This window comes from Oryza glaberrima, chromosome 1 (assembly GCF_000147395.1).
Source record: "Oryza glaberrima chromosome 1, OglaRS2, whole genome shotgun sequence".
Taxonomy (NCBI): Eukaryota; Viridiplantae; Streptophyta; class Magnoliopsida; order Poales; family Poaceae; genus Oryza; species Oryza glaberrima.
Genome location: NC_068326.1, coordinates 27,542,820 through 27,570,815, shown reverse-complemented (window position 1 = coordinate 27,570,815; position 27,996 = coordinate 27,542,820). Strand labels below are relative to the sequence as shown.

At 41.6% G+C, this 27,996-nt stretch overlaps 5 protein-coding genes and 1 pseudogene across 12 annotated transcripts; 1 reads left to right on the top strand and 5 right to left on the bottom strand.

The window, feature by feature from the left end:
* Nucleotides 1–31: 31 nt before the first annotated feature.
* On the top strand, nucleotides 32–1,012 carry LOC127761333 (ribulose bisphosphate carboxylase large chain-like; annotated as a pseudogene).
* LOC127761325 (putative disease resistance protein RGA3) lies at nucleotides 978–2,871 on the bottom strand. The gene has a single exon (XM_052285601.1). The coding sequence runs from the start codon at nucleotides 2,731–2,733 to the stop codon at nucleotides 1,210–1,212; it is 1,524 nt and encodes a 507-aa protein (XP_052141561.1). The 5' UTR covers nucleotides 2,734–2,871; the 3' UTR covers nucleotides 978–1,209.
* Nucleotides 2,872–5,251: 2,380 nt separating this feature from the next.
* LOC127760179 (putative disease resistance protein RGA3) lies at nucleotides 5,252–6,893 on the bottom strand. Its single transcript, XM_052284398.1, has one exon. It carries the CDS (start codon nucleotides 6,891–6,893, stop codon nucleotides 5,391–5,393), a length of 1,503 nt encoding a protein of 500 aa, XP_052140358.1. The 3' UTR covers nucleotides 5,252–5,390.
* A 5,374-nt stretch (nucleotides 6,894–12,267) lies between these two features.
* On the bottom strand, nucleotides 12,268–13,940 carry LOC127760284 (putative disease resistance protein RGA3). Its single transcript, XM_052284516.1, has one exon. It carries the CDS (start codon nucleotides 13,938–13,940, stop codon nucleotides 12,411–12,413), a length of 1,530 nt encoding a protein of 509 aa, XP_052140476.1. The 3' UTR covers nucleotides 12,268–12,410.
* Nucleotides 13,941–16,117: 2,177 nt separating this feature from the next.
* Nucleotides 16,118–19,869, bottom strand: LOC127761875 (putative disease resistance protein RGA3). Of its 2 annotated transcripts, XM_052286213.1 has the most exons (4): nucleotides 19,515–19,869; nucleotides 18,517–18,777; nucleotides 17,587–17,827; nucleotides 16,199–17,376 (listed from the first exon to the last, which is right to left on the bottom strand). In XM_052286213.1, the coding sequence occupies exons 3-4, from the start codon at nucleotides 17,658–17,660 to the stop codon at nucleotides 16,353–16,355; spliced, it is 1,098 nt and encodes a 365-aa protein (XP_052142173.1). In that variant the 5' UTR covers nucleotides 17,661–17,827; nucleotides 18,517–18,777; nucleotides 19,515–19,869; the 3' UTR covers nucleotides 16,199–16,352. The 2 variants fall into 2 exon arrangements, 1 of the variants encoding a protein (XP_052142173.1); XR_008015324.1 differs by lacking the exons at nucleotides 16,199–17,376; nucleotides 17,587–17,827 and adding an exon at nucleotides 16,118–16,187 and having other exon boundaries at nucleotides 19,515–19,850.
* A 1,746-nt stretch (nucleotides 19,870–21,615) lies between these two features.
* Nucleotides 21,616–27,671, bottom strand: LOC127778200 (uncharacterized). 7 transcript variants are annotated; one of them, XM_052304804.1, is made up of 3 exons: nucleotides 27,407–27,671; nucleotides 23,422–24,635; nucleotides 21,616–23,286 (listed from the first exon to the last, which is right to left on the bottom strand). In XM_052304804.1, exon 3 carries the CDS (start codon nucleotides 23,270–23,272, stop codon nucleotides 21,806–21,808), a length of 1,467 nt encoding a protein of 488 aa, XP_052160764.1. In that variant the 5' UTR covers nucleotides 23,273–23,286; nucleotides 23,422–24,635; nucleotides 27,407–27,671; the 3' UTR covers nucleotides 21,616–21,805. The 7 variants fall into 7 exon arrangements, 4 of the variants coding, with proteins under 4 accessions (XP_052160764.1, XP_052160765.1, XP_052160767.1 ...); XM_052304805.1 differs by having other exon boundaries at nucleotides 23,422–24,247; XM_052304807.1 differs by having other exon boundaries at nucleotides 23,422–24,241.
* Nucleotides 27,672–27,996: the final 325 nt, after the last annotated feature.

Genomic DNA, 27,996 nt, shown 5'->3' with positions numbered 1-27,996 from the left:
AGCATAAATTCATGAACTGTGGGATGGATGTATGTCACCGGAAACAGAAACTAAAGAAAATGTTAAATTTCAAGCTGGTGTCAAGAATTATAAATTGACTTACTACACCCGAGACGAGAGTACGAAACCAATGACACCGATCGACAGCATTCCGAGTAACTCCTCAGACGGAGGGTTCCGCCCAAAGGAGAGGCTACAATAGCTACCAAATCTTCTACTTGTACATGGACAATTGTTTGGATTAATGGACTTACTAGTCTTGATTGCTACAAAGGCTTATGCTATCACATCAAGCCCATTGTTGGAAAGGAAAATCAATATATCGCTTATATAGCTTATCCATTAGACCTATTTTGAAGAGGGACTCGTCCATTTGGGTAATGTACTCCCTTCATTTTTTAATAGACGACGCCGCTGACTTTTAAATATATGTTTGATCATTCGTCTTATTAAAAAAACTTATGCAAATGTATAAGATATAAATCACGCTTAAAATACTTTGAGTGATAAAACAACTCACAACGAAATAAATTATAACTACGTAAATTTTTTGAATAAGATGAATGGTCAAACGTGTGACAGGAAGTCAATGGCGTCATTTATTAAAAAACGGAGATTGTATTTGGTTTCAAAGCCCCACGTGCTCTAGTGCTTTACGTCCAGAGGATTACGAATTCCCTCTACTTATTCAAAAACTTTCCAAGGACCACCTCATGGTATCTAAGTTGCAAGGGATAAGTTCAACAAGTACGATTGTCCTTTATTAGAATGTATTAGTAAACTAAAATTGAGATTATCTGCAAAAAAATATGGTAGAGCACGATATGAGTTTCTATGTGGTGGACTTGATTTTAACAAAGACGATGAAAACATGAAGTCACAACTATTTATGCGTTGGAGGGACCGTTTTGTCTTTTCTGTCAAAGCTATTTATAAAGCACAGGCCGAAACCGGTTAAATTAAGGTTCATTACTTGAATGCGACTGAAAAAACCATCTGGAACGAAGATTAGATAAGGGAAGATGGCATTACATCCATGCAAAGAGATGTACATAGCTAATAGTTTAGTTTACAATGTCAAAACGGGGGAAACATGTGAGCAAACTCTCTGTTGAACTAAACTATCAGTTGTTGTTACGGCATCCATACTGTTTCCTGTGCCATATGGATCAACCAACTCTAGACTCTAGTGACCCCAACGATTTCAGATCAAACTAACTGTCCAGACAGTGACCGGGATCGCTTCCTTTTAGGCGGCATATGCAGCGGCCGTGCAAGTACCTCGAAATGTGCCATGTAGCAGTAGTAAGGTGGTATCTTCGATCGCCATTGCAGGACATCAACTTTCCCTTGAAGCTGAACATTTCCAACAAGAACATCGCTTGCTAGCACCATGGGCTGATCATTCAGATCTTCAGAACTTGCTTGATAAAGAGTGTATGTCAATGCATATGTCGCTTCAGTAACACACCGATTTTCAGGCGTCCAAACGCAAGTGTGTCCACTTATCCTTTTATATGTTTCAGTTGGATGTTCGCCTAGCTCACGGATATGAATGTCTGTATAATATTTAAAGCATTCGAGAAACTTGTACCAAAATTGAGGATTGAGATTAGACCTGAGTATGTCACCAATGATGTATGTTCCCATGAATGATCTATTCATCAAGGCAGCGATCTCCATACATATGGCTGCTAGCTCCGGCTCTTCTTCAGGATTTGCGCTCCCAAATACCATCGTCTTGAAGAAATACCAAAACTCTTCTTCTGGGAGAAAATCTAGTTGAAGTGCTTCCGTTGTTCCAAAGGTTGCTACCTTGTTTGATCGACTTGTTATGATGATCTTACCCACAGGTGTTGAGTGGTCTCCTCTCAGTCTGTGCAATATTCTTGTCCATGTTTCATTATCCATATCATTGACAAGTTCAATGATAAGAAGTGATTGTCCAGTTGATGCAGGATTTCGATGTTTGATTACACCGATTTCAGTAAGAGGCACCAATTCTCCACACTCAATACTATCTGCGCCATACATAAGTATTTTAGAGAAGCATTTACGAACCATTTCATCATGGCAGACATGCTCAACAAGAGTGGTCTTCCCAACTCTGCAAGGCCCAATTATTGGGAGCACATCAATGCCTTTTGAACAGTCAGGACGATGTGTTTCTAGCAAGAAGTTGATGATCCTCTCCTTCTCTATTTGGCGGCCAAACATGCAGTTTTCCAGCAACAAGTAGCTGCCATAAGGCTGGCGACTCATACGAGGGTAGCTGCTCATAAGCACAACAAACTCCTGCATGTCTGAAACTACGCTTTGCAGGTGATCAAGCATCTCTTGCAGCTCTTTCTTCTCCAGGACTTGTGACAGAATCTTCCATGTTCTAGTGGAGATGCAGAAACGCTTTAATGGACAGAAATGGGACAGGCCAAGAGAGTGATCACCAACCTCATCTTGAGCATGTGCTTGGACGTTTCGGTACCTGAAGCTATCGAGGAAGTAATAGCCTCTGTACATCACGTCTCTCAGCATCCTGAGCTGCAGCAGCATCGCCTGGTTTGTGATGCACCTCCGGTCGGCCTCCTCGACTGTGGCTTCGATCCGCAGAAGCACACGGTGTAACCGCTGTTGATTCTCCTCGGCATCCTTCTGTTGCTGGTGGTATCTGTTGATCAGGAAGGATACAGACCTGCTGAGAAGATCACCAAGAACAGCAGAAAAGAAGGTGTCCATGGTGGGGTGTTGTGATTGGAAGAAGGTGTGCAGTGAGGCAGGGAAGCTAGCCACATGCTATCTTGTCGATGTTGAACTGCATTTGCAAGAGTCTTTGATGGAAGAGTCGGAAAGAAGAAAAAGAAAAAAAAAAGAAGGAAGAAGTGGATTGCAAGACCCGCGGTCTAGAACTCTGGAGTATATGCAATACAGTTGTTCATTCATCATTGACGGCGCCTGCAATGTCGGTTTCAGACTTTCCATTGTGACTGCACAATTTGTCCTGTTAGACTGGCCACTGATTTTCATAGCATGTGTCAGACCTTAGAATTACTGCCCTCTCCGTTCGTTTGACTTTTTTTTAAGTTAAATTTCTTTAACTTTGATTAAATTTATAGGAAAAACATAAGATCTACGACAACAAATTAGTCCCATTAAATTTGATATCGAATATAACTTAATATAATATTTACTTTGTATTAAAAATATTATTATATTTTGTTACAAACTTAATTAAACTTTAATAAGTTTGACTAATAAAAAAATTAAATGATTTATAATATGAAACGGAGGGAGTAGCAAATACCAGCTCACTTTGGAAGTAAGCAGTTATCTAGCTTAGGTGACAAATAATCCTCTACTTCCTACCATTTACTTCTGTCCCTTTTTAAGTGCAGGTGTGTGTTTCCGTGTACTACGTTTGACCGTCTGTCTTATCTAAATTTTTTTATGATTAGTATTTTTATTGTTATTAGATGATAAAATATAAATAGTACTTTATACGTGACTTTTTTTTATTTTCTCATAAATTTTTTAAATAAGACGGATGGTCAAACCTTAGATACGGAAACCCACAACTATACTTGAAATGAGAGGGAGGAGTATGTTTTGGGCCTGTTCACTTTGATGCATTTTCAACCATGCCATTTTTTGGTAAAGTTGCCAAAAAAATATCTATGTTTAGTTTGTTGCCAAATTTAGTAAATATATAAGAAATCGTGTCAAAATTTTGATAATATTACCATCTTACCAGGTAAGATTTATTTTAGCAATTTGACCAGTCCCTCCATGTTTCCTTGACTGCCAGAAAAGGCACTTGCGTTTCATGTTTTTCTTGACCACATTTCATTACACATACAAATGCCAGCAAGGCTCAATATATAACCAAAGGCAAAAAAACACTAAATTTCTTTTTCACCACCAACGACCACTGAACAAACTTGGTTGACTAACATGATTTATGCGCCGCTAACTTGTTGAGCATTTGACAAAATCTTTATATTTAGTCCTAGTTTCTTATATAAATTGAAGTACCAATATAACTTTCAATAGAAAAACTTTCAAATGTAACTATAATTATAAACTAGTGTAATTACATTATAACTTGATTATAGTTATATTGTAACCGGTGTATAACTTGTACGTAGTTATATTGTAACCGGTATATAACTTGTACAGAAGAAATCAAAACGAGATGCTGGTTCACTTGTGAAGGCGCACGCATGCAAATCTTAGGTTGCGTGTTCTATTCTTCCTGGCTGCCCCATTGCATTTTTTCGGACGCCCCCATTTGCATGAATCTTGGAGCAAATTCAATGGCCCATAATTCGAAAGGTTTAGAGTTAGGGTTTAGGTGTTGATTCCCCCCAAAAAAAATTGCCGACAAAAAAATAGTTATACTATAGTTCTTCCAATTATATACTCCACATTTGGCAAGGACACTTGTTACATATTATTTTATTCATTTTGAGTTTTAATAATTTTTAACTTGGAATTTGTACTGTAATCAAATTGATGATTTTATTATATTTTTATTCCGAATTTCAATTAATTTCATATTGTGTTCTACGTGGACTCTTCTTATTTTTATTTGTTATTCAAATTTCAGATATTTTAAATTGTATTTCTACTTGTATTATATGTTGGGTTCAATATGATTCTTTTTATTTTCTTTATTTTAATCCAAATTTCAGTTATTTTAAGTTGTATTTCTACTTAGAATAATTGATGAGTATATTTGGTGGCATCCTCGTGCGGAGCGATGGGCGGCTGGCTCGAGCGGAGTGAGCGGCAACGGGGACCTTGAGCAGGAGCGACTGACGGCGGGCTCGAGTGGGACCGGGCAGCAAGGGATCGGTGGTGAATGTGGCGCCATGATGGGCAGATCCAGTGAATCCATCGGGGTGCGGAGGGATAGTGGTAGAGGCGCAAGGAGGAGCGACGACGACAACAACGATGAGCTGGCGGGACTCGACGACGGAGACGACGAGCAGTGGCAGACTACGACGACGGCAAGCACCCGCTTGCCAAAAAACAATTTTCCCATGCGGGTGCGCCACTCGCATGAAAAAATAGCGATTGCAATCATCTCCTGGCAGACGGACGGTTCAACCGCATGTAAAAATAGCTTTTGGATGCATGCAAAAATACCATTTTAGTAGTGGCCAATATAAGACATGGAAAAAAAGGGGTTGTGCTTCAGTCCTGTATTTTGAGATGGTGAGATGGAGGGAGTACTACACATCAACTTCAAAAGTCATAGAAGTTTAGTTTAGTTTACATTGTCAGAAAGGGAAATTACATTGGACAAACTCCATGCTAATTGCTAAAACAACTGGCTAAGTGAATCAACAAAGTTGCCAACTCCGTCTGTTGCTTAAACTGCATATGATTCTAGATTAAACCAAACCTTCTGAGAGCGACCGGGACCGCTTCCTTTTAGGCAGCATATCCGGTGGTTGTGCAAGTATCTCGTAATGCGAAATATAGTTGTAGTAAGGAGGTATGCTAGATCGCCACTCCAGGGCATCAAATTTCTCCGGAGGCTCAACGTCTCCGGTAAGAACATCATTTGATAGAATTGGGGATAGATCAGCCAGCTGAGCAGAACTTGCTTGATGGAGGCTATATGTCGCTGCGACAACACTCATATTTCTAGATGTCCAAATGTAAGTAAGTCCACTTGTTTTTGTATACGCGTCGCTTGGGTGTTCTCCTAGCACGGAGATATGCATGTCTGTGTAATGCCTGAAGCATTTGAGAAACCTGCACCAGAATTGAGCACTAAGATTAGACCTGAGTATGCCACCAATGACGTGTGTTGCCATGAAAGATCCCTTCACCAAGGTCGCGATCTCCATACAAATGGATGCTAGCTTTGGCTCTTCTTCGGGATTCCTGCTCCCAAAAGCAATCGTCTTGAAGAAATACCAAAATGCTTCTTTTGGAAGAAAATCTAAATGAAGTGCTTCTGTTGTTCCAAAAGCCCTTATCTTGTCTGATCGGCTCGTTAATATGATCTTACTCACAGGTGTTATGTGCTCTCCTCTTAGGTTGTGCAATATTCTTGCCCATGTTCTGTCGTCCATATCATCATCAGCAAGTTCAATGATAACCAATGATTGTCCAGTTGAGGTAGGATTTCGATGTTTGATTAGACCGGTGTCTGTAAGAGAACCACCCCCAATACTATCTGCGCTACATAAAACAATCATGGAGAAGTATTTACGCACCCGTTCATCATGACAGACATGCTCAACAAGAGTGCTCTTTCCAACCCTGCCCGGTCCAATTATCGGAAGCACATTAATGCCTTTTGCACTAGGATGATTTGGTTCTAGCAAGAAGTTGATGATCCTCTCCTGTTCTATCTGGCGACCAAACATGCAGTTTTCTAGCAACAAGTAGCTGCAATAAGGTTGACGACTCATACGAGGGAAGCAACTCACAAACGCAACAAACTCCTGCATGTCTGAAACAATGTTTTCTAGGTGACCTAGCATCTTCTGCAACTCCTTCTGGTCCAAAACTTCGGATGTAATTTTCCTTGTTCTAGTGGAGAAACAAAACCGCTTAAATTGGCTGAAAGGGGACAGGCCAAGAGAGCGATCACCCACCTCATCTTGAGCATGCGCTTGAACAGTTCGGTACCTGAAATTATCAAGGAAGTAGTAGCCTCTGTACATCACGGCTCTCACCATCCTAAGCTGAAGCAGCATAGCTTGGTTCGTGATCTGCCTCCCATGTGCCTCCTCAACGATGGCTTGGATCCGCAGCAACATGCGGTGTAACTTCCGTAGATTCTCCTCCACACCCTGATGCTGCCGGTAGTATCTGTCAATCGTGAAGGATATGGACCTGCTGAGAATATCACCAAGAACAGCAGAGAAGAAGGCGTCCATGGTGAGATTTTGTGATTAGAAGAAACCAATTAGGTGCACCTGTTGTCTTATACAAAAGGCTAGCCACAAGGAGTTGCCACTTGCCGTGTTGCTGTTGAATTGCATAGTATTGCAAGGCCGCTGTCTAGGTCGTTCATTCACTGCACAATTAGTACTCCCTTCGTTCCTAAATACTCAACGTCGTTGATTTTTTTTAAACATATTTAAGTGTTCATATTATTTAAAAACTTTTATAAATATTATTGAAAAACTTGAGTAGTAGTAGTATATTTAACAATGAATCAAATGATAGAAAAATAATTAATAATTACTTATTTTTAAAAATAAGATGAATGGTTAAATATATTTAAAAAAGTCAACGGTAACAAATATTTAGAGACGGATGGAGTATTAGTCATCGGTAGGTGGTCAACGAAAGGCTCGTTATGGGTAGGTGATTTTCAGTGCATGTGCTAGACCTTAGAATTACTACTTTCATTTTAATTAATATTTTGAACAATTAATACGGTCTACCTTATTTTTCTATTATAATACATACATTAAATAAATGTATGTTTATTTTTATTGTAGTGTTTTGAAAGATAAATCTATATATGTTGTTCTAGTTTTTTTAAACTAAATATTTTTAATATCATTAATGGTTAAAGTTATAAAAGTTTGATCTTAACTTTGTCTAAAACATAATTATTATAATTATTATAGAATCGAAGGGAGTAGTAAATGTACAAAGGCCGAGAGACATGCAGTTTTCCAGCAACAAGTAGCTGCCATAAGGCTGGCGACTCATACGAGGGTAGCTGCTCATAAGCACAACAAACTCCTGCATGTCTGAAACTATGCTTTGCAGGTGATCAAGCATCTTTTGCAGCTCTTTCTTCTCCAGGACTTGTGACAGAATTTTCCATGTTCTAGTGGAGATGCAGAGACGCTTCAATGGGCAGAAATGGGACAGGCCAAGAGAGTGATCACCAACAAGGCAACAACGTACGCCCCTCCAACCACAAGCAACGGTTGCCCATTAACAACTAAGAAACCATATTTTCGAGCACATGTTACATACGTAAACCATTATAAAATCATAAACATTAAAAAATAGCATTTTATCAACATCTCGACCAATTGTTAATCGTAACTTAATCACCATGATTTTACAAATAAACATATTTTAATAGATGATTTGAAAGCTAAAGTTTATATTTAGATGTAACTTGACGATAATACATGATTAATAAATTCATTCTTGAGAATAATATATAATATACACATAAAAACTTGAATGATATTATATATAAGAATTTTGTGTCCTCTTCTCATATACTTAACACTCCTTTTCTGATACACTATTTTTCATGCATTCTATATTTTAAATTGTACGTCAACTTGGATTATACATTGTGATCAATATGGATTCTTTTTAATCTTATTTTAAATTATATTTCTACTTGAACTCAGTTTTAATCTAGTCCGTCATACTCTTGACACACTTTAATCAATGACTTAGATTTTTTTTCCTTTTCTCTGATTAATGCATAAATTTCTAAGCTATAAGAGCAAACATCGGTGACTTTATTTTCTATTACTTTATCAAGATAATAAATTCGTGGTCTACTTTACATCGGTTATTTTTAAATTTGGAGTATAGATGCCACTGACATATAGAAATCATCACATGTCGAGAAGGCTGTGGAAAGGGGAAGTATTTGTAGAAGAGATGCATGTCCAGTGGCAGAGGTCCTGAGGACTACAAAGATTTAAAACAAAAATCTGGACCAAAACAGCAGTAGTACAACCACATGGATGTGCGGAAATGGAAGGTGGAACTTGCCGGAGGTTGACGATATTTTTTTTAGGCAAGAGTTTTACAATATCAATAGATATTGCAGATAAAACTAACCCTCTATGGCAGTTACCGTTCAAAACTATTGAAGGGTGTGTTTAGTTCACACCAAAATTAAAAGTTTGGTTGAAATTGGAACGATGTAACAAAAAAGTTGAAAGTTTATGTGTGTAGGAAAGTTTTGATGTGATGGAAAAGTTGAAAGTTTGAAAAAAAAAGTTTAGAACTAAACTCAGCCTGAGCTAACAAGCCACTGAACTCCGAAGATCAAGGAGGAGACACCCGAGGCAGTTAGTTTGTGGAGATCTTGGAGGGCGGCAAGCTTGAGGTTGCAACTGCAATAGAGATATTTAACTATTTACCATTTTTACAAGTGGCAATTAAGAATTTACCACTGAATCCACATGTATGTCATAGATTGTGGGTGGTAAATAGTCAAATGCCCTAGGATCTAGACTGCTAGAAGGAGAAGAAAGATTGATGCATGGGTCCTATCATTTATTTAAAATTTTGTTGCCTGATTGGACCACCATATAAGCACCACGTAGATGAAAACCGACCATTTCTTTAAAATATTATTGGCTGACTGGATCATCATGTAAGCATCACATAGACGAAAAATTATAGGGTTGGTTTGAACCAAGGGGATGGGTAAAGTAAGGGGCTGTTCAGATTGATATCCATTTTCAACTATATTATTTTATTTTAAAGTTGTCAAAAAAATGTATGCGTTTAGTTTGTTGCCAAATTTGGTAAATACATAAGAAATCTTGCTAAAATTTTGGTAATATTGCCAACTTGCTAAAATTTTGGCATAGATTTATTTTGGCTATAATCTGAACAAGCCCTAAATGGTTTCAAGACAAAAGTGGCAAAATATGATATATTAGATGGTAACTCGGACTTATCCCTTTATTTAAAATTATTTCTTATACATATGTAGCGATCAATCAATCCACTATAATTTAGTCCCATCAGCATAGATTACACATATATTTATTTTTAATTTATTTAACATGGTAAATTTTTTAAGCCTCAAGAATGAACATAGTGGCTCCTTTTAGCCATATTTATAACTAGCATGGTGGCCCGCGCAGATTGCGCGGCTAGCATCATTACATTTTCTCTCATATAATAGCATATATGTTTTCTCAATATATTATTCAAATATATTAAGAAGACAACATAATTTTAAATTTTGTACTAACTTTACGAAACTACTAATGTGTAATATTCATATTGTATTTTATATATGTGCTAGTTATTAATTATTTTTAATATCAAATTTTAGTTATTCGTAAATTATATTCATATAGACACTAGACTCGTCTTTATATATATATTTTAAATTCTGAATTTTCATTACCTGTAAATTGTATTTCTATATAGACTCTAGGCTCTTCTCCCAATATTATTTATTTTTAATTCTGAATTTTTATTATTTCTAATTGTATTTCTATGTGGACTCTAAAGTCATCTTTCAATATTCTTTAATTTTTAATTTCGAATTTCAGTTACTTTTAAATTGTATTCCTATAATGACTTTAGACTCTTCTTTCCATGTTTTTTTTTAATTTCGAATTTTAGTTATTTGTAAATTGTATTTTTATGCGAACTCTAAACTAAATTTGTAATTTTATTTTATTTATTCTAAATTTTAGTTAGTTTTAAATTCCTATATGGACTCTATACTCTAATTCTAATATTCCTTATTTTTAATTCCGAATTTCTATTATTTCTTAATTGTATTTCTATATGAACTCTATACTCACTTCTAATATTCCTTATTTTTAATTCCAAATTTCTATTATTTCTTAATTGTATTTCTATATGGACTCTATACTCTTCTTCTAATATTCTTTATTTTTTAATTCCGAATTTCAGTTATTTATAAATTGGATTTCTATATGGACTCTAGTCTCCTCTTCTAATATTACTTATTTTTTAATTCCGAATTTTAACTATTTCTAAATTGTATTTCTATATGGACTCTAGTCTCCTCTTCCAATATTCCTTACTGTTTTTCTTTTTCTCCGATTAATATGAGAATTTCTAAGCCGTGAGAGAACGTGGAGGCTCCTTTTTCTAGGGAGTGGATTCTAATCCCTCGACGGGATATCCCCTCGTATACCTTTTTCTTTTAAATTCGATGCAAATAGTTGTGAAAAATTCTGAAAACAATTGACAATATAGAGTATAATGGTACCTACTAGTCCACCAAAATTCATGTTCAAATTCGATCTACACATCAAGAAACATAAAAGATAAATTTAGATATAAACAGTACGCTACTATTCATACGCTAAATTTGCCTTTTTTTTATATCTTGACTTGTGAGTTAAGTTTGGACTTAATATTTTGTGGAGTTGTATATATGTGTTGTATGAATGTTGTCAAATTTTTCCAGAATTTTCATAACCGTTTAGATGGTTTTTAAGCAAACGAGGGAACATCCCCTCGAGGGATTAGAATAGTTTTCTCTTTTTCTGTTACTTTAATAAGTTAATAGATATCTCTGTTCTTGAAATAACTGTTTAGTTTTGAACTCTTTTTAGCAAAAATAAATAAATACTTGAAAAATATGTTACATTATTGAAGTATGTAACTTCACAAATATAAATATGCAACTTTCATTCATAAAAAATCTAATAGTTAAAATATATAGATCAAAGTTTCACGAACTCTTTAGAAAATAAATCAAGACAAAAGATATGTGCAACAAAAAAAAACCATATGACTTGTTGGGGAAATGGCTCCGGGTAAAGGAGCAAGCCTCCGAAAGACGAACCGAGCTTCAACGGAGCCATCCACCCTAGGAAAATGACTAAAGATGGCTACTACCCTAGGCTCCGGAGCAATTTAGAGGCTCCGGGGCCAACCAAGGCTTCCGGAGCCCGCTTGAGGCTCCGGAGGCAGCCAAGGCATCCGGAGCCTCCCGTAGGCTCCGGAGCTGTTTGAGGCTTCCAGAGCTACCCAGGGGCTCCGGAATTGACCAAGGCCTCTGGAGCGCTCCGTGGCCTCCGAAGCCGTACAAGGACTCCGGAGGCCTATCAAGGCCTCCAGGGCTAACTGCTGCCCCGGAGGAAACCAGGCTTCAAGAGCCCTAGGCTTGAGATGGAGGACTGGACGCTCAGTGGGATGGCATAAATACGTACTACACGCCGCCAACCACCTCTGACACCACTGACGATGGTGAGATGGCGCACGCTATTACCCGGAGCATGGCTTTATCCGGGTAATAGCGGGCACCCTCGGGAACATGCGCCGCTTCCTTAATGGGCGCAGCCCTCCTGTCACCAGGGAATTTACCCGATGGCCGTCAAGCTGGCCCACCGGCCAACCACTTAGATTAGCCAGCAATGTGGGTAGCAATGTAATTTCCTCTTTGTACACTCCATATAAATGTGTAAACGTTGCCCGCGGTTGAGGCATCCAATACAGAAAGAAATACACGCATACTTGTTGGATTTTGTCCCAACATGACTAAAAGATTTGATACCGAAGATGCACACAATTGATTAATACTAGTTAGTTTACATCATCAAAGAGGGTGGGAAAGAGAAGGGGGCACACATGAGTAACACCATTTGAAAAATAATTGGATTGGAACGAAATGGAACATGTTTACCAAACAGTCCGTTGATGGACCTAATCTAAAGTTTGACAACACTAATTCCATATCAAACTAACTCTTCTGAGAGCGCCCCGGATCGCTTCCTTTTAGGAGGTAGCATAAGTTTCTGTTGTGCAAGTATCTCGTATTGCGTGATGTAGCTAATGTATGGAGGTATGCTGGATTGCCATTCCAAGACTTCATATTTTGCTGCCTGAGGCTTAACAGTTCCGGTTAGAATATCTCTGCTTGTTAGTACCGTTTGTAGACCATTTAGCCTTGCAGAATTTACTTGGTAATAATTGTATGTCACTAAGTCACTGTCACCACAATAGTTTTCATGCATCCAAATGTAAGTACGTCCACTGTTAGCATTATACAAGTCTCTTGGGTGTTCACCTAGCAGATGTATATGCCTGTATGTGAAAAATTTCAGGCGTTTGAGCAAACTGTACCAGAATTGAGCGCTGAGATTAGAATTGAGTATGCTCGCAACGATGTTTAATCCCATGAAAGATCCATTCAGAACAGCTGCAATCTCCATACATATAGATGCTAGCTTCGGCTCCTCTTCTGGATTTGTGCTCCCAAATGCGACCGTCTTGAAGAAATACCAAAAATCTTCTTTTGGCAAAAAACCTAAATGGAGTGCTTTTGTTGTTCCAAAAGTTGCGATCTTGTTTGATCGACTTGTTATTATGATCTTGCTCACAGGTGCTACATGGTCTCCTGATCTTAGGCTTTGCAATATTCTTCTCCATGTTTCATCATCCATCTCATCCACAAGTTCAATGATCGCTAGTGACTGCTTGCTTGAGGCAGGATTTCGATGTTTGATTGCACCGGTGTCTGTAAGAGGCGCCAGGTCTCCATCGCCAATGCTATCTGGGCCATAGAAAACAGTCGTAGAAAAGTATTCACGAACCCTTTCATCACGGCAGACGTGCTCGACGAGTGTGCTCTTCCCAACTCTGCCCGGTCCAATTATCGGAAGCACATCGATATCTTCTTCATTACCGAGAGGATGTGGTGCTAGCAAGAAGTTGATGATCCTCTCCTTCTCTATTTGGCGGCCAAACATGCAGTTCTCCAGCAACAAGTAGCTGCAATATGGTTGGCGTTTCATACGAGGGTAGCCGCTGACGAGCACAACAAACTCCTGCATGTCTGAAACTACGGTTTTCAGGCGACCAAGCATCTCTTGCAGCTCTTTTTTCTCCAAAATTTCGGATATTGTAGTTTTCCTATCTCTAGTGGAGATACAGAACCGCTTTAATGGACTGAAAGGGGACAGATCACCCACCTCATCTTGAGCATGTGGTTGAGCGATTCGATACCTGAAACCATCGAGGAAGTAGTAGCCTCTGTACATCATCTCTCTCAACATGCCAAGCTGTTGCAGCATCGCTCGGTTTGTGATGAGCCTCCCGTCGGCCTCCTCGACGATGGCTTCGATCCGTAGAAGCACGCGTTGTAACTGCTGCAGACGGCTCTCCTCCTCCACGCTCTGCTGTTGCTGTTTGTATCTGTCAATCATGAAGGATATGGACCTGCTGAGAAGATCACCAAGAACAGCAGAAAAGAAAGTGTCCATCATGGTTAAGATTTTTGTTATGATTGGAACAAGGGTATAATCAGGGCAGGCATGCAACTTATACTGAAGCCTAGCCACAGGGAGCTGTACATGTTGTTGTTGAATTGCTCCAGGTCAGCCCTTAACAGCGATTTCTTGCTGAGTTGTTGGTTTCAAACGTTTTAGTTGTTGAGTGTTGACTGCACATTCAGTCGCCGATAGTGACAACGAAGGGCTCATAAGAGGCGATGATTTTCAGTACACGTGCTAGACCTTAGAATTAGCAAACGTCAGCTCCCTTACGTTTTCAGAATTAGGTAATTAAGCCAGGCGTTTGATAAGGAGTAAAATACATGGAGGGTCATCCAACTTGCTTAGGTGTATCATATAGGTCACTCTACTTTTAAAATGCACATCTGGGTCATTAATATAAGTTAAGTGAGTTATTTAGCCATTTAACTATTCACATGAGCACACCTCATACATATAGCATGTCACCTAGGGTTGAAAAAAATGTTTGGGCATCCACCGCCATTGCCTAATAGGATTTTGCCTCTGTTGTTGTTTAAGATTGTACAATAACTCATAAAAAAGCAAAGTGAAAATGATTTGGTTCTCCTAATTTCGTATATTTTCAAGTGGTCATGCTGTGAGAATGGGAAAAAAATACATATGTGATTTTCTACATATGTCAAAGCATTTTTTTCAATCATAGGTAGCATGTCATGCGTACAAGGTATGCTCATGTGGATAGTTAGATGAACAAGTGACTCACTTGACTCATTAGTGATCTAGATGTGTATTTTGAAAGTAGAGTGACCTACTTGACACAACTAAACAAGTTAAGTGATCCTCCATGCATTTTACTCTTTGATAAATTACCCTCCACTTCATATTATTGTTTGCTTTATTCGTAGAAAAGACTGTCCTGTTCCATGTTTCCTTGACTCTTGGAATGCTGGAGAAAGCAATATGTGTTTTTATTTATTTTAGAAAAAAATCCATGCAGGTGTCATACGAGAGAATGTGATGCAATATGTTTCTTACGTATATTTGGAGAAAACAGAAGAAATGGTATGATCATCAGATTAAGCCATAGAAGCATGAGGAACCTTCTTGTGTTCTCTCAGTGTCAGAACTCATGAGAGAAAACAAGCATGGAAGTCTGACGAAAAACGTACAAACAGATGATGTGAGATTATGAGTGGTAAAGGCATTGGATTGCTTGATACTTGAGTCGCCACTGGAATTATGGTTCAACATGCTTTCATATGGTCATGCTCTTCTAACTAGTACTCCCTCCGTTTCATAATGTAAGTCATTCTAAGTCATTCTATTTAGATTCATTAACATCAATATAAATGTGGGAAATGCTAGAATGACTTACATTATGAAACGGAGGAAGTAACATTTTGTTACAAATATATTTAATGTCAAAGTTCAACATAAAAGACCATGACAAATCAAATTGGGTCTTACAAAAAAAATGCACGAGGGAGAAATTTAAAAGCCAACTTGTCTCTGTTTTAAGAAATGAACAAAGACCCACATTTTACTGCAGCCAAAAAAAAAAAAAGAGAGGGATTTCTTGTTCATCCTGAGGCAACTGAAAATTTGCTACATTTCAGTCACTATCACTCCACACTTTTTCTTTATAAAACAATCCCTCCTTTGACAAAAGGTTGAATGAAGAATTATCTAAGCTAAACATAAAACGAACCAGTTGGGCAGTGTTATTTGAAGTAAATTTGCATGTTCTACACCACTCTTCCTCTCCTTTTTTAAAATAAAACTGTTTCTTATACATCTGTGGCTATCAATCTATACTATATAATGTTCCACTTTGATGGATAGCATAGATATTTCTTTTTTATTTCATTTAACATAATAATTTCTAAGCCTTGAGAATGAATATGATGGCTCCTTTTAGTCATGTTTGTACTGTTCAATTTCAAACTTAGACCACTTCTTTTTTAAAAATATATATAAATACCTAAATATGTTAGTTAATGTTACATTATTAAAGTGCTATGCTTCACAAATATAACCATACAAGTTTCATTCATCAAAATCTAATCGTTCAAATATAATTTGTGGTGAGTCAGATGTCAATGTTATTCGAGAGAACAAAGGGAGTGATATAGAGATACAGATTCAAATTTCATAAAATTTTATAAATATATAAACATAAAAAGATATGTCCAACCTTACAAAAAAAAAAACAAAACCATATGACTAAAAGATTATATGACGGAAGATGGCACGACATTCCTGCATAAAGATGTACACAAGTAATAGTAAGTTTACATCAAAATAACTGGATAAGAATGGAGTCAAACATATTTTATAAACTGTTGCTGTTATAGAATCCATATTTGTTTGATGTGCCATATGGATGGAGCTAAACTACAGTTTGTCAACCAACATTATTTTGGATCAAACTAACTCCTCTAAGAGCGCCCGGGATCGCTTCCTTTTAGGTAGCATAAGCGGCTGCCGTGCAAGTATCTCGTATTGCACGATATAGCTATAGTATGGAGGTATGCTGGATTGCCATTCCAGGGCTTCACATTTCTTCTGAGGCTTAACATTTCCGATAAGCATATCGCTCATTCGTATCATTGGTAGATTATTTAGTCCTGCAGAATTTGCATGGTAAAGATTGTATGTCGCTGCGTCACCGTCACCATAGTAGTTTTTATGCATCCATATGTAAGTACGCCCACGGTTAGACTTGTATGAGTCTCTTGGGTGTTCACCTAGCAGACGGAAATGTCTGTCAGTGAAATATTTCAAGCGTTTGAGAAAATTGTACCAGAATTGAGCACTAAGATTAGATCTGAGTATGCTCCCAACAACATTTGATTCCATGAATGATCCATTCACCAAGTCTGCGATCTCCATACAAATGGATGCTAGCTTCGGCTCCTCCTCAGGATTTGTGCTCCCAAATGCAACCGTCTTGAACAGATACCAAAAGGCTTCTTTTGGGAGAAAATCTAATTGGAGTGCTTTTGTTGTTCCAAAAGTTGCTATCTTTCTTGATCGACTCGTTATTATGATCTTACTCACAGATGTTATGTGGTCTCCTCTCAAGCTGTGTAATATTCTTCTCCATGTTTCATCATCCATCTCATCGACAAGTTCAATGATAGCTAACGACTGTTCGCCTGAGGCAGGATTTCGATATTTGATTGCCCTGGTGTCTGGAAGAAGCACCATGTCTCCATTATCAATGCTATCCGGGCTATAGAAAACAATTGTAGAGAAGCATTTACGCACTCTTTCATCACGGCAGACATGCTCAACAAGAGTGCTCTTCCCAACTCTGCCTGGTCCAATTATCGGAAGCACATCAATACCTTTTGCACCACAAAGAGGATGTTGTTCTAGCAAGAACTTGATGACCCTTTCCAGTTCTGCATGACGACCAAACATGCGGTTTTCCAGCAACACATAGCTGCAATAGGGTTGGCGAGTTATACGAGGGTAGCTGCTCGCAAGCACAACAAACTCTTGCGTGTCTGAAACAATGGTTTCCAGGTGACCAAGCATCTTTTTGCAGCTCTTTTTTCTCCAAGATTTCAGATGCGATTTTACTTGCTCTAGTGGAAATAAAAAATCGTTCTAATGGATTGAAAGGGGGCAGGTCGAGAGAGTGATCACCCACCTCGTCTTTAGCTTGAGCTTGAAAGATTCTGTACCTGAAATTATCAACGAAATAGTAGCCTCTGAACATGACATCTCTCAACATCCTGAGTTGCAGCAGCATCGCTTGGTTTGTGATGCACCTACTGTCTGCCTCAACGACGGCTTTGATTCGCAACAGCATGCGGTGTAACTGCTGTAGATTCTCCTCCACACCGCCCTGGTGATGGTGATGGTATATATCAATCACGAAGGATATGGACCTGCTAAAAAGATCACCAAGAACAGCAGAAAAGATGGTTTCCATGGTGAGATTTTTGTGATAGGAAGAGGGAGAGCAATCAGGCTGGCAATTTAAACAAGTTGTCCTGTTGCTGTTGAACTCATTGCAAGTGTCTTCAAAAACAAAATTGCATTGCAAGACCGCTGCTAGGAGCAATGCTTTGGCTTGTTTTACACAGTGGATCACTCATTGACATATGATTGTCCGTTTCAAACATTCAGCTGTTGACTGCACAATTAGTCATGTCGACAGGTGGCCCGTCGCCAACAGAAGGTTCGTGAGGACTGAGAAGGTTCAGAGAACGAGTCACACCTTCAAAACATTTCAATGCTTTGGCTTCTTTTTTTTCTTTTCCTTACACAGTGGGCCATTCAGAAGGCTGAGAAGGTGATTTTCAGAACACGAGTCATACCTTACAATTAGCAAACATCAACTCGATTCAGACTCAACCAATTAACGTAGGTTATCAATAATCCTCTACTTCATACTACCTATGCTCATTTGTAGTAGAAAAGACTGCTCTATTCTATGTTTTTTCAAGATACCAACCATCTTTTGCATCTCTTTTATCTCTTCCCCTTACAGAGTATTTCCATTGTTCCAGTGGATAAATAAAACCACTTTGCTGAACTAAATGGGAGAAAGCGATCAAGAGGTCAACCAACTCACCTTGGAATTTACCTGTGATGATTTGGTAACTGAAAGATTCAGACATGTAGTAGCCTTTGTACATCGCTTTTCTCATCATTTGAAGTTGCAGGATCATTGCTTAGCTTGTGATGTGTCTCCTATCGGCCTCCTCAACAACGGTTTGGATCAACAGACGCGCGCACTGCAGCCAATGCAGATTCTCGTCCACACCCTGCTGCTTCCAGTAGTATCAAGTATCAATGAGGAAGGATATGGATCTGCTGATAAGATCACCAAGAACTGCAGAAAGGAAGGTCTCCATGGTGAACTGTTATAAATCATAGAGGGAAAAGAGGTGTTTCAGGCCGTACTGCAGGAGCAAGACTTACGGCAATCAGGCATGTTTCTTAAATAGATTAGCGACAAGGAATTGTGATGTGGACACATTGAAATCATTGGAGGTTGCTATCTAGATACAATGATTCTACAAAGGCACTGCTAGGCCGGGGCATTGAGGGCAAGTGATTGTGGATTTCAGAACGTGTATTAGCAGTTTACCACTTAGCAGTGCAAGAGAGCTTGGTGGCCTAATCTCACTGGACCGACACTAGTGCACCAATCGAACTTTTTATTAAGTCATACTCCCTCCATCCCAAAAAAGAAAAAAAAAAGACGACCTCCTAGTACAACGAATCACTAGGTTGCCTTTTTTTGGGACGGGGGAGTAGAGGGTAAACATGTACAAAGTCAGCAACAATGTTACTAATTACAGCCCCCAAACCCAGCCCACACTCGGCAGTCGGCACTGAGACCTGGACTACTCAACAGTTACATCGAATCATATTGTAATTTACTGAGGAAAGTACCCCAAGCAGCCATTCATCCCCAATATCGATAGCCAACTCGTCAGGAGATCTCCCTACATGCTAAGCGTTTAGAGAGCACGACATTTAGGACAACAAAATCAATCTATCCAATCAACCTATCCGATGAGAACATGGAAATCACAACAAATCCACCACCCAACGGCTACCTACCTAGCTATGCTATTTACCCATCACGGCGGCGTGGAAGTCAGGCGGCGGGGAGGAGGACGGGGCCGGCGGCGCAAACCGGCTCGGCATGCAGGTCCGCGGCGGGGATCGCGCGGGCGGAGAGTATGGGCGGCAGGGACTCCACGCGCAGAAGCAACCACTGCCGGCGCCGGTACCACAGCGCCGCCGCGGACGCCCGCGCCGCGCGCCCGCCGGCGGAGATAGCGCCCGCAGCCATCGCCGGATTTCCCAGCAGGACGCGGCGAGGGAGAGAGAGACCAACCGGGCCTTTGAGTGACGGGTGGGCTTGGGAATAGATGCAGCTTGTGGGCCAAATTGTGGGCTTGGATTTTTAATGGTTCGTGGGCTGAATACCACGCCAAGAAGGGGTTTTGGATTGAAGGGTTTTTTAGTAACTGAACAAATTCCTGAAAAAATCGTGCTTTTTGAGAAGTACTCCCTCCATCCCATATTATAAGGGATTTTTTATGGACGTGACATATTTTAATACGATGAATTTGGATAGAGATGTCACATCCACCAAAAATCTTTTATAATATGGGACGGAGGGCATGTTCATAATTAGATGGGTAAGCGAGATGTAATGCCAACTACTCATACGGTCAGATATGATAAAACCCAGCCAAATCCTCGAGTACTGAAAACTGACGACCTCCACCTCAAGGTGAGGTGAGACTGAACATTGATGGTGCTTTCTATGAAGCTAGCAAAACTGGTGGCTGGGGATTTGTGATTCGGGATCATGACGGAAATGGCGTGCCAGCAAGTGCAGGGAAAATTGAATTTGTGCATGATGCTCAGAGTGTCGAAGCTGAAGCTTGCTTGTATGCTCTGCTTACTGCAACAAGTCATGGAATCTCACACATCGCCAATTCGCCATAGGAACATATTGTTCTATCTTTTTTTTTAACGCGCAAAAGAATTGTACGTCAATATATTAAAAGATTTATAGTTACACAAACAATTAGCCAAACTGGCTTATGCCAGGGGAAGGGAGAAAAAGCAAAATAAAAGCCTGAAGCTTAGAAAACTACGGCGGCTAAAACAAAACTCCAAACAGCGGGAAGGGGCCGAGCTACGCTACACTCCCAACAAGTCCCCAAAAGCGGCAACGCGTGCTAAAGACTACAGATGGTCCTCCAAGTGGATAGACTCCAAAACCACTAAGATTGAAGAGATCGCAGAGTCGAAAACCCTAGAGTTTCGTTCCTTCCACAATTGCCAAGAGATTAGGAGCACCAGGGAGTTGAAGCCGGCACGGAGATGCTTAGGTAAGCAGGCCCTGGAGGACGGCCACCAATCCTGGAACCGGTTGCCACAGGGGGGAGAGAGGGTAGCCTAGCCAGGAAGCGGCAGCACACAGAGCCAAACCTGCCGAGCAAACACGTAGTCGAGGAGCATGTGGTTCGCCGTCTCAAGATCCTGAGCACAAAAGGGGCAGACCGAGTGATTATCGATGCCACGCTTCTGGAGGAGATCAGTTGTCTAGCAGCGTTGCTGGAATGCAAACCAAAGGAAGAACCTGCATTTAGCAATACCCTTTTTCGTGCTAGAGAAGATCGGTATAGGCAAAGGAATGCTGGCCATAGAAGAATGCTTAGTACGCCGAACGCGCTGAGTAGCGCTGGTTAGAGGTCCAACGCCAAACGAGACGATCCTCGACACCCGGCGAGAGTTGTACGTGAAGCACCGCATCTCAAATAAGAAGAAACTGGGACATGACCAGGACAGTGAGGGCACCGTGAATGTCAGAGACCCAGGAGTTGTTCGCCAGGTCAGAAGCAACCAGATTGTTCAATCCTGGTGGCTGCTTTGAAGTCAGATTGTTCTTCAACGCCAGATTGTTCTATCCTGGTGGGTGCTTTGAAGTCAACTGACTATGATCATGCTCCTGCGGGCGTCATCTTCAGGCAAATTAAAATGATGATCTATGTGGATTTTGACAAGGTCGATGTGTGTACACGCGTCAGATGTCCATTGGGCTGATCCCCTTCCGGAGTTTGTAAAGTCCCTTGTTAATAAAGAGCACGGTACGATTAAAAAAAAAAACTCCTCATACGGTCATAAGCATGGCAGGATGCTATTTAGCGCAACTTCGTTGTTGGCGCCACAGTTTCAATCCACAGGTTGCATTGGGAGGCGGAGGAGTTTGATTCAACTACACATTACGTGGGACCACAACTTAATGCAATGTACAATTTCGCGCACAGCCGCTGCAGAGGATCGGATCTACATACACCATGACAAGATGAAACGAGATGATCAGTTGCATTTCATGTAACCAGCTGCCTAAGACGCTTCTTCCTATCAAGGACACGGTGCGGGCCAGGCGGCGTGTCCAGCGAGCAGCTCATCAGGTAGCTCCGGCAAGGGGGTATCTGCGACGTCCACGCCAGGACCTCGAACCTCCCGTGGGGCGTCACCCTACCGGACAGCACCTCCTGGAACGTCACCCTGGGGATCTCCTGCTTGGCGGGGCACGCGGTGTAGAAGCCGTGGCACAGGAAGATCTTGGAGCTCTCGGCCAGCCTCCACAGGTACACCGGGTGGTTGTTCCGCAGCAGGTCGTGCGGGTGCTTGCCGAACATGGCGCGGTGCTTCCGCGTGTACTCCCTCATGTTCTTGAGGATGAGGGTCCAGTAGTGCGCGTCCGGGTTGGCCCTCATCAGGCTGCTGGCGATGGTGGCGCCTATGAAGCCGCCCTTCTGCTCCGCGGAGATGTCCATGGCGATGGACGCCAGCCTCGGGTGGTCGTCCGGGTTCGCGCTGCCGAACGCGAGCACCTTGAAGAAGTACCAGTAGACGTCGTCGCGGAGGAACTTGAGCTCGATGGCGCGCGCCGCCGGGATGCCACGGACCGTCTCCGGCGACCTGCTCGTCACGATGATCCTGCTCCCCCGCGCCCTGCACATCGCCGACGACCGCAGCCGCCTCCATGCCCCGTCGCCCACGGGCTCCTCGTCCTCGGCTAGGTCGACGACGACGAGCGAGCTCCCGTGGGAGGCATGGCTGCCGTGCTTGACGGTCAGAGCACGATGGTCTCCCATGTCCTCAAGGTCTTCTCGGCTCAAGCACACGATGGAGGAGAATCGGCCGCGGACCCTCTCGTCGTGGCAGACGTGTTCGACGAGGGTGCTCTTCCCGACCCTCGCGACGCCAACTATGTGCAGCACGCCGGCGCCGGCGCCGGCGCCAGCGCCGCAGACGTCCGGCTGCAGCAGGAATCCAACGACCTGCTCCACCTCCTTCTGCCGGCCGAACATCAGCTTGTCGAGGAGCAGGTGCATGCTGTAAGGCTGAGTACTGATGCGCGGGTAGCCCTTGAGGAAGACGACGAACTCCCTCATGTCGGCGATCGTCCGCCCGAGGCTGTCGACCGTGCGGCGCAGCTCCGCGGCGCCCTCGTCGGCGGCGAGGAGGCGGAGGCGCTTGGCGGCGTTGAGCCTGGACGGCGCGAACGAGAACGACGCCCCGTCCGCGTGGGCTCGGTACGTGAGGGCGTCGAGCATGTGGTAGCCGCTGTACATGGCCTCCCTGAGCACGTCGAGCTGCCGGAGCATGGCCTTGTTGGTGATGTGCCGCGCCTCGGCCTCCTCGACGGTGACGTGCACCCTGACCAGCGCGAGGCGCAGCTTCTCGAGGTCGTCCTGCACCGTGCTCTGCTGCCGGTATCGCTGCACCAGGTAAGAGATGGACCTGCCGAGGAGGTCGCTCAAGATCGCTGGCAGGAATGTCTCCATGTCGGTCACCCAACCTTCAGGAGAGAAGAAAAACTGCATGATAAATCCCCTTTTTTGCGATAAGTCCACAGGATTTGGCTACAAAAGCAGGTCTATTATATATAAGTAAACAGAGGATGGAAAAGAACTGCAACTGAAACTGAACTTACAGTGCTCGGTACTTTTAGGGTAAAATCCTCACTGGATTCTCCAGGTATCTCAAGCTTTTTGGCTGCAGGTGAGTGTGATGAACAGTGTGGCAGTGGCAGATTGCTGAATACACACTATGGGATACACATGTTTTTGGCTATTCGATGCTTCACAAAAACCAGGAAAGGAACAGCGAGATGCGGAGCTCGCCACGCAGCAATCCAGGCGGCGCATTTATTCGTTGCGCATCCACATCGGCCGGCGGAGAGAGGGACGCTTCCCCAGCTCCCAGGGTGCTGCTCAGTTGCTTCCCGAGCTCGCTGACAAAGCAAGACAAGGACCGGTGCAGATGAACCTGATGGGTGATGGCAGATTTCACTTTCCAGGTACTAGGCCAATTTATAGAAATTTGTCTCTGCTTTCTTGTCTTTTCTTGTGTTCTCGATTGAAATCATGTGGGATACTTGTAATCTTGCACAATATAAGTATATAACGCCAGTTTTTTTTTTTTACCACTATTTTTTTCACGACTATCATTCAAAGAGGTTGGACTTTCAAGCACTACAGATGGTACAGATTGCAGAATTTCCACAAATGACGTACGGGTACAAGCTCAGGAAAGAGAGGACAGATTTCAGAAATCGCGGTCACAGGCACAGAGAGGACAAATGAGCATTACCTTCCTTACACACTTCGATTTGTTTTGAAGCAGTATCCTTCACTTCATTCTGTACCGGTGCTTGATTGAAACAAAGGTATAAGAAGAGTCTTTGGTGCCTTGATCTCATGTTCAACTTGAAATCAGAATGACAGATTGGCAAGGAAAAGGAGCAGCTTGACCTGCATCTTCAATACAAAGATGTCAGTTTAATGGAGAAGGGTCATCTCGCCCTGTTAGGATAAAAATTCTTATATCAAAATAAGGAAAAGCAACAGTACATAACCTGTGGAGTCAATTGTGCACAGAGGACCCTTGGATTAAACAGTTCACAGTGGATTTGGTGCATGATATGTTTGGCTAGTTTTTGCTGCTTCTTTTGGCTTTTGCCAGATTCTTACTAGCATTTCCATATGATGTGACCCTTACAGAAATGTTTAGACCAAATAAAAAAGGAGCAACTCTCTTGGTTGGCATTGGTACCAATATTGGCCCAGCTGAACTATGATAATGTGAGTAATTAAGGTCTTATGCAGAAGTTATTCATACATACCATCATGTGCCTTTCGTAATATCCTGCAGTCTCACAGACGTACACACCATCAATATGGAGTATGAACCTTTAGATGCTTGAATCTAGAAGTTGCCCGCCAACAGATTGTGCTACTTTTTACAATTTTACTGATATGTATTAGAGCTATGATCATTGCATTAAGATGAAGAAAAAATATACAGTTCAGATAAATATGCTACACAACATGAGGACCACCTTAAGAAAAAACCTATCACATCAACTAAACCGTCCTGATCACATTTGGCGACAGAGAGAAATAGAGGCCATGCATGGGCATGCTTTTCAGGAAGATAGTGCCACTGAGAATGTAAAAGAGAAACATAAATATGGACATGTATCTCTTGATAACAAAAATTTTGAAGGTTGATCAGGCTTAAGATGATGAGAAATTCTCGAATTATTGTTTACATAATCACATCTGATATAAAAATATTGAACAGACAATTGAAGAAACATACATTATATTCTGAAAATGGACAAGATTATATATTTCATTGAAGAAATGAGAGATGCCATCTTACATATTATTCATACACATTATAGTTGTTCCTTCATAACTGTCTATGAGTTGAATATACATGTGAGGAGACTAGATTAAATGATTGATTCTTTCATATTGTTTGCTTAACAAAAATAGATACAACCCATCCTTATGTGGATCAGATGGCTTGACCTCCAAAACGCTTATCACTGGCAATTCAGCCTAATTAGTTTCTAACATAACAACCGTTGCTAGAGTACCAGAACGTATCCATTCACGCGCATGAACAGTGTGCACAGGTAGTGTATCATGCATGTGGCAGATGGCCTACTTAACATTATCAACTGGTCTTAATAATTATAATCCATGGATGACCTGATACCAAGTCAAACTCCCCTATGCCAAAAACCGCTTCCTCTTGAATATTATATGCTGCTGTGCTTGTGCTTCACAACTCATTACGAACTCATGGTAGGGAGGTATGCGTGATCTCCATACTAGGACCTCAAATTTTCCATGAGCTTTAGAAGTTCCAGTATGGACTTCATGTAGCATTACCTTAGGATCATCATTCCTGAGACATGTTTTATAGCCATTGACTAGAATGAATTTTGGATCCCTAAAATTTTCAACAAGATATATACCGTGATTTTTTTGAACAAGAGTGTATGGATGTTCACCAAATAGAATGACATGTTTCTCAACGATGTTTCTGTGACATCTAAGGAACAAATGCCAAAACTGGGTGCAAAAATTAGCTCTGAATAATGAAGCGACGAAATTAGCAGCTACAAAACATCTGTACTCTGCTGCCATTTCCATAGCTGCTGATTCTAGAAATGGGTGCTCCACAGGGTTTGTGCTTCCAAAGGCAAGCACCTTGAAGAAGTACCAATGGGCCTCCTGAGGCAACAAACTTAGTTCAAGAGGTTGAGTTGTTCCAACATTCCTGAACCTTTCAGATCTACTTGTAATAATAATTTTACTCCCATGTGGTATGCAGCTTCTTGAAGAGTACAATCTTCTCCAGTTTTCCTCATCTACATCGCCATCATCAATAAATTCGATGATGATAAGTGACCGTTCATGTGCAACACAACTTTGATGCTTGACTATGCCACTATCTCTGAGATCAGCAAAGCTTTTGCTTCCGATATCACTTCCACTACAGAAAACAATAGAAGAGAAAAAACTGCGTACCCTCTCATCATAGCAAATATGCTCAACAAGAGTACTTTTCCCAACTCTTGCTGGACCTATTATTGGAAGAACTCCCAAACTTTCTGCCCCAAGAGATTCTCGCAACAAGAAATTGGTAATCCTCTCTATTTCTGCTTGGCGACCAAACATGCATTTTTCCAAAATTAAATGTTGGCTATAAGGTTGGCGGTGTATGTGAGGATATCCCTTCAAGAAAACAAGAAACTCTTTCATATCGTCAGTGATACTCAGTAGGCTACAAAGCATCTCTCCCACCTCCTTCCTATCCTCACCTTGAAAAGCCATGGTGAACGTCCTAGTGGAGAAACACAACCGCTTGGTAGGTCTGAGTTTGGGAAAGGAAAATGAGTGATCACCAACCTCATCATTGACCATCTCATGCTGAAGCACTCCATTCTTGATAGTATCAACCAAGTAGTATCCCTTGTACATGCCTTCTCTTAGCATCTGAAGCTGCTGGAGCATCACTCGATTTGTGATGTGCCGCCCCTCGGCCTCCAGGACAGTTGCCTCGATCCGCAGCAGCAAGTGGCGCAGGCATTGCAGATCCACCCCCATGCCCATCTTCTGCTGGTAGTATTTGTCAACTAAGAAGGATATGGATCTACTCACAAGATCACCAAGAACTGCAGACAGGAGCACCTCCATTCTGAAGCTCCCACAGTGGAAGAGGGACGGTTTCTTGGGGGGGGTACTGAATTAATTCAGGGATCAGGACACAGCTGATCTCTGGCTGGATGAGTTTAAACACTCGCGTGCAACATTTCAACGGACAATGTGGTTTTTTTTTTTTTGAACGAATCAATGTGGTTTATTCAACCCCGTGTGTTTGACTATAGAAATTTTGGGTGCAGCCTAAAGAGAATTCTAAACCATCGTGACCGTGGATAGGCTATTTAATTTACGATACGAGTTGTCAACTAAGATGTACATAGTCTACAATTACCGCAAGCTTACGACATCGTTCGACCACATTTGCGTTCCCCGACCTCATTGTGTCCATCTTGACTTGTTAAGGAAACTGGAGGATTCGCAAAACTCAAATCGAATCAGGAGGAGTTCGTTGCTTACCCGCAGGCTAGAGAGTACGGACGCGGCCGCGCGGCGCCGCGGAGCAGTGTGCCGCACCCAAGGCCCGCGCGCACGCCACCGCGGTGGGAGCGGCGGCCGTACGGCGGGGTGTGATGTCCAGGGCGCCGCACGAGAAGCCCACGCGAGAGGTCCGCGTCCGCCCGCCCGCCCGCCCGCCCGCGGCAGCATCCGCGACCGCCACGCGGCCGAGCATCGCCGCCGCGTCGGCTCCGCGCGGAAGCCTTTGGTCGCGAAGTGGGGATACGGGGAAGAGAAAGACCTGAGAAAGCGAGCAAACGTTGCACGGGACGGGGGTTATTAGCGAAAGAAAACCGTTCGTTGGTGGGGGACTGGGAGGGAATGCACTGCCTTTTTTTCACGCACACATTTCCCAAACTATTAAAATATATTTGTTAAAAAAATCTATAAAAAAGTTGATTTAAAAAACATATTAATTTATTTTTAAATAAAATAGTTAATACTCAATTAATTATGTGCTAATAGCTCATCTATCTCGTTTTGTGTATTCTCTCAATCTTTTTTTTCTCTCCTCTCAAACACTTAGGCTGCGTTCGGCAGCTGAAGAAAGT

What these genes read in the sequence shown, in the direction of transcription:
- LOC127761325 (XM_052285601.1), bottom strand. Translation starts at nt 2,733, where the DNA reads ATGGACACCTTCTTTTCTGCTGTTCTTGGTGATCTTCTCAGCAGGTCT.
- LOC127760179 (XM_052284398.1), bottom strand. Translation starts at nt 6,893, where the DNA reads ATGGACGCCTTCTTCTCTGCTGTTCTTGGTGATATTCTCAGCAGGTCC.
- LOC127760284 (XM_052284516.1), bottom strand. Translation starts at nt 13,940, where the DNA reads ATGATGGACACTTTCTTTTCTGCTGTTCTTGGTGATCTTCTCAGCAGG.
- LOC127761875 (XM_052286213.1), bottom strand. Translation starts at nt 17,660, where the DNA reads ATGTCATGTTCAGAGGCTACTATTTCGTTGATAATTTCAGGTACAGAA. An exon ending in AAGCTCAAGCTAAAGACGAG is followed by an intron (nt 17,377 to 17,586) that starts GTGGGTGATCAC and finishes ACCCTATTGCAG; the next exon opens with CTATGTGTTGCTGGAAAACC.
- LOC127778200 (XM_052304804.1), bottom strand. Translation starts at nt 23,272, where the DNA reads ATGGAGACATTCCTGCCAGCGATCTTGAGCGACCTCCTCGGCAGGTCC.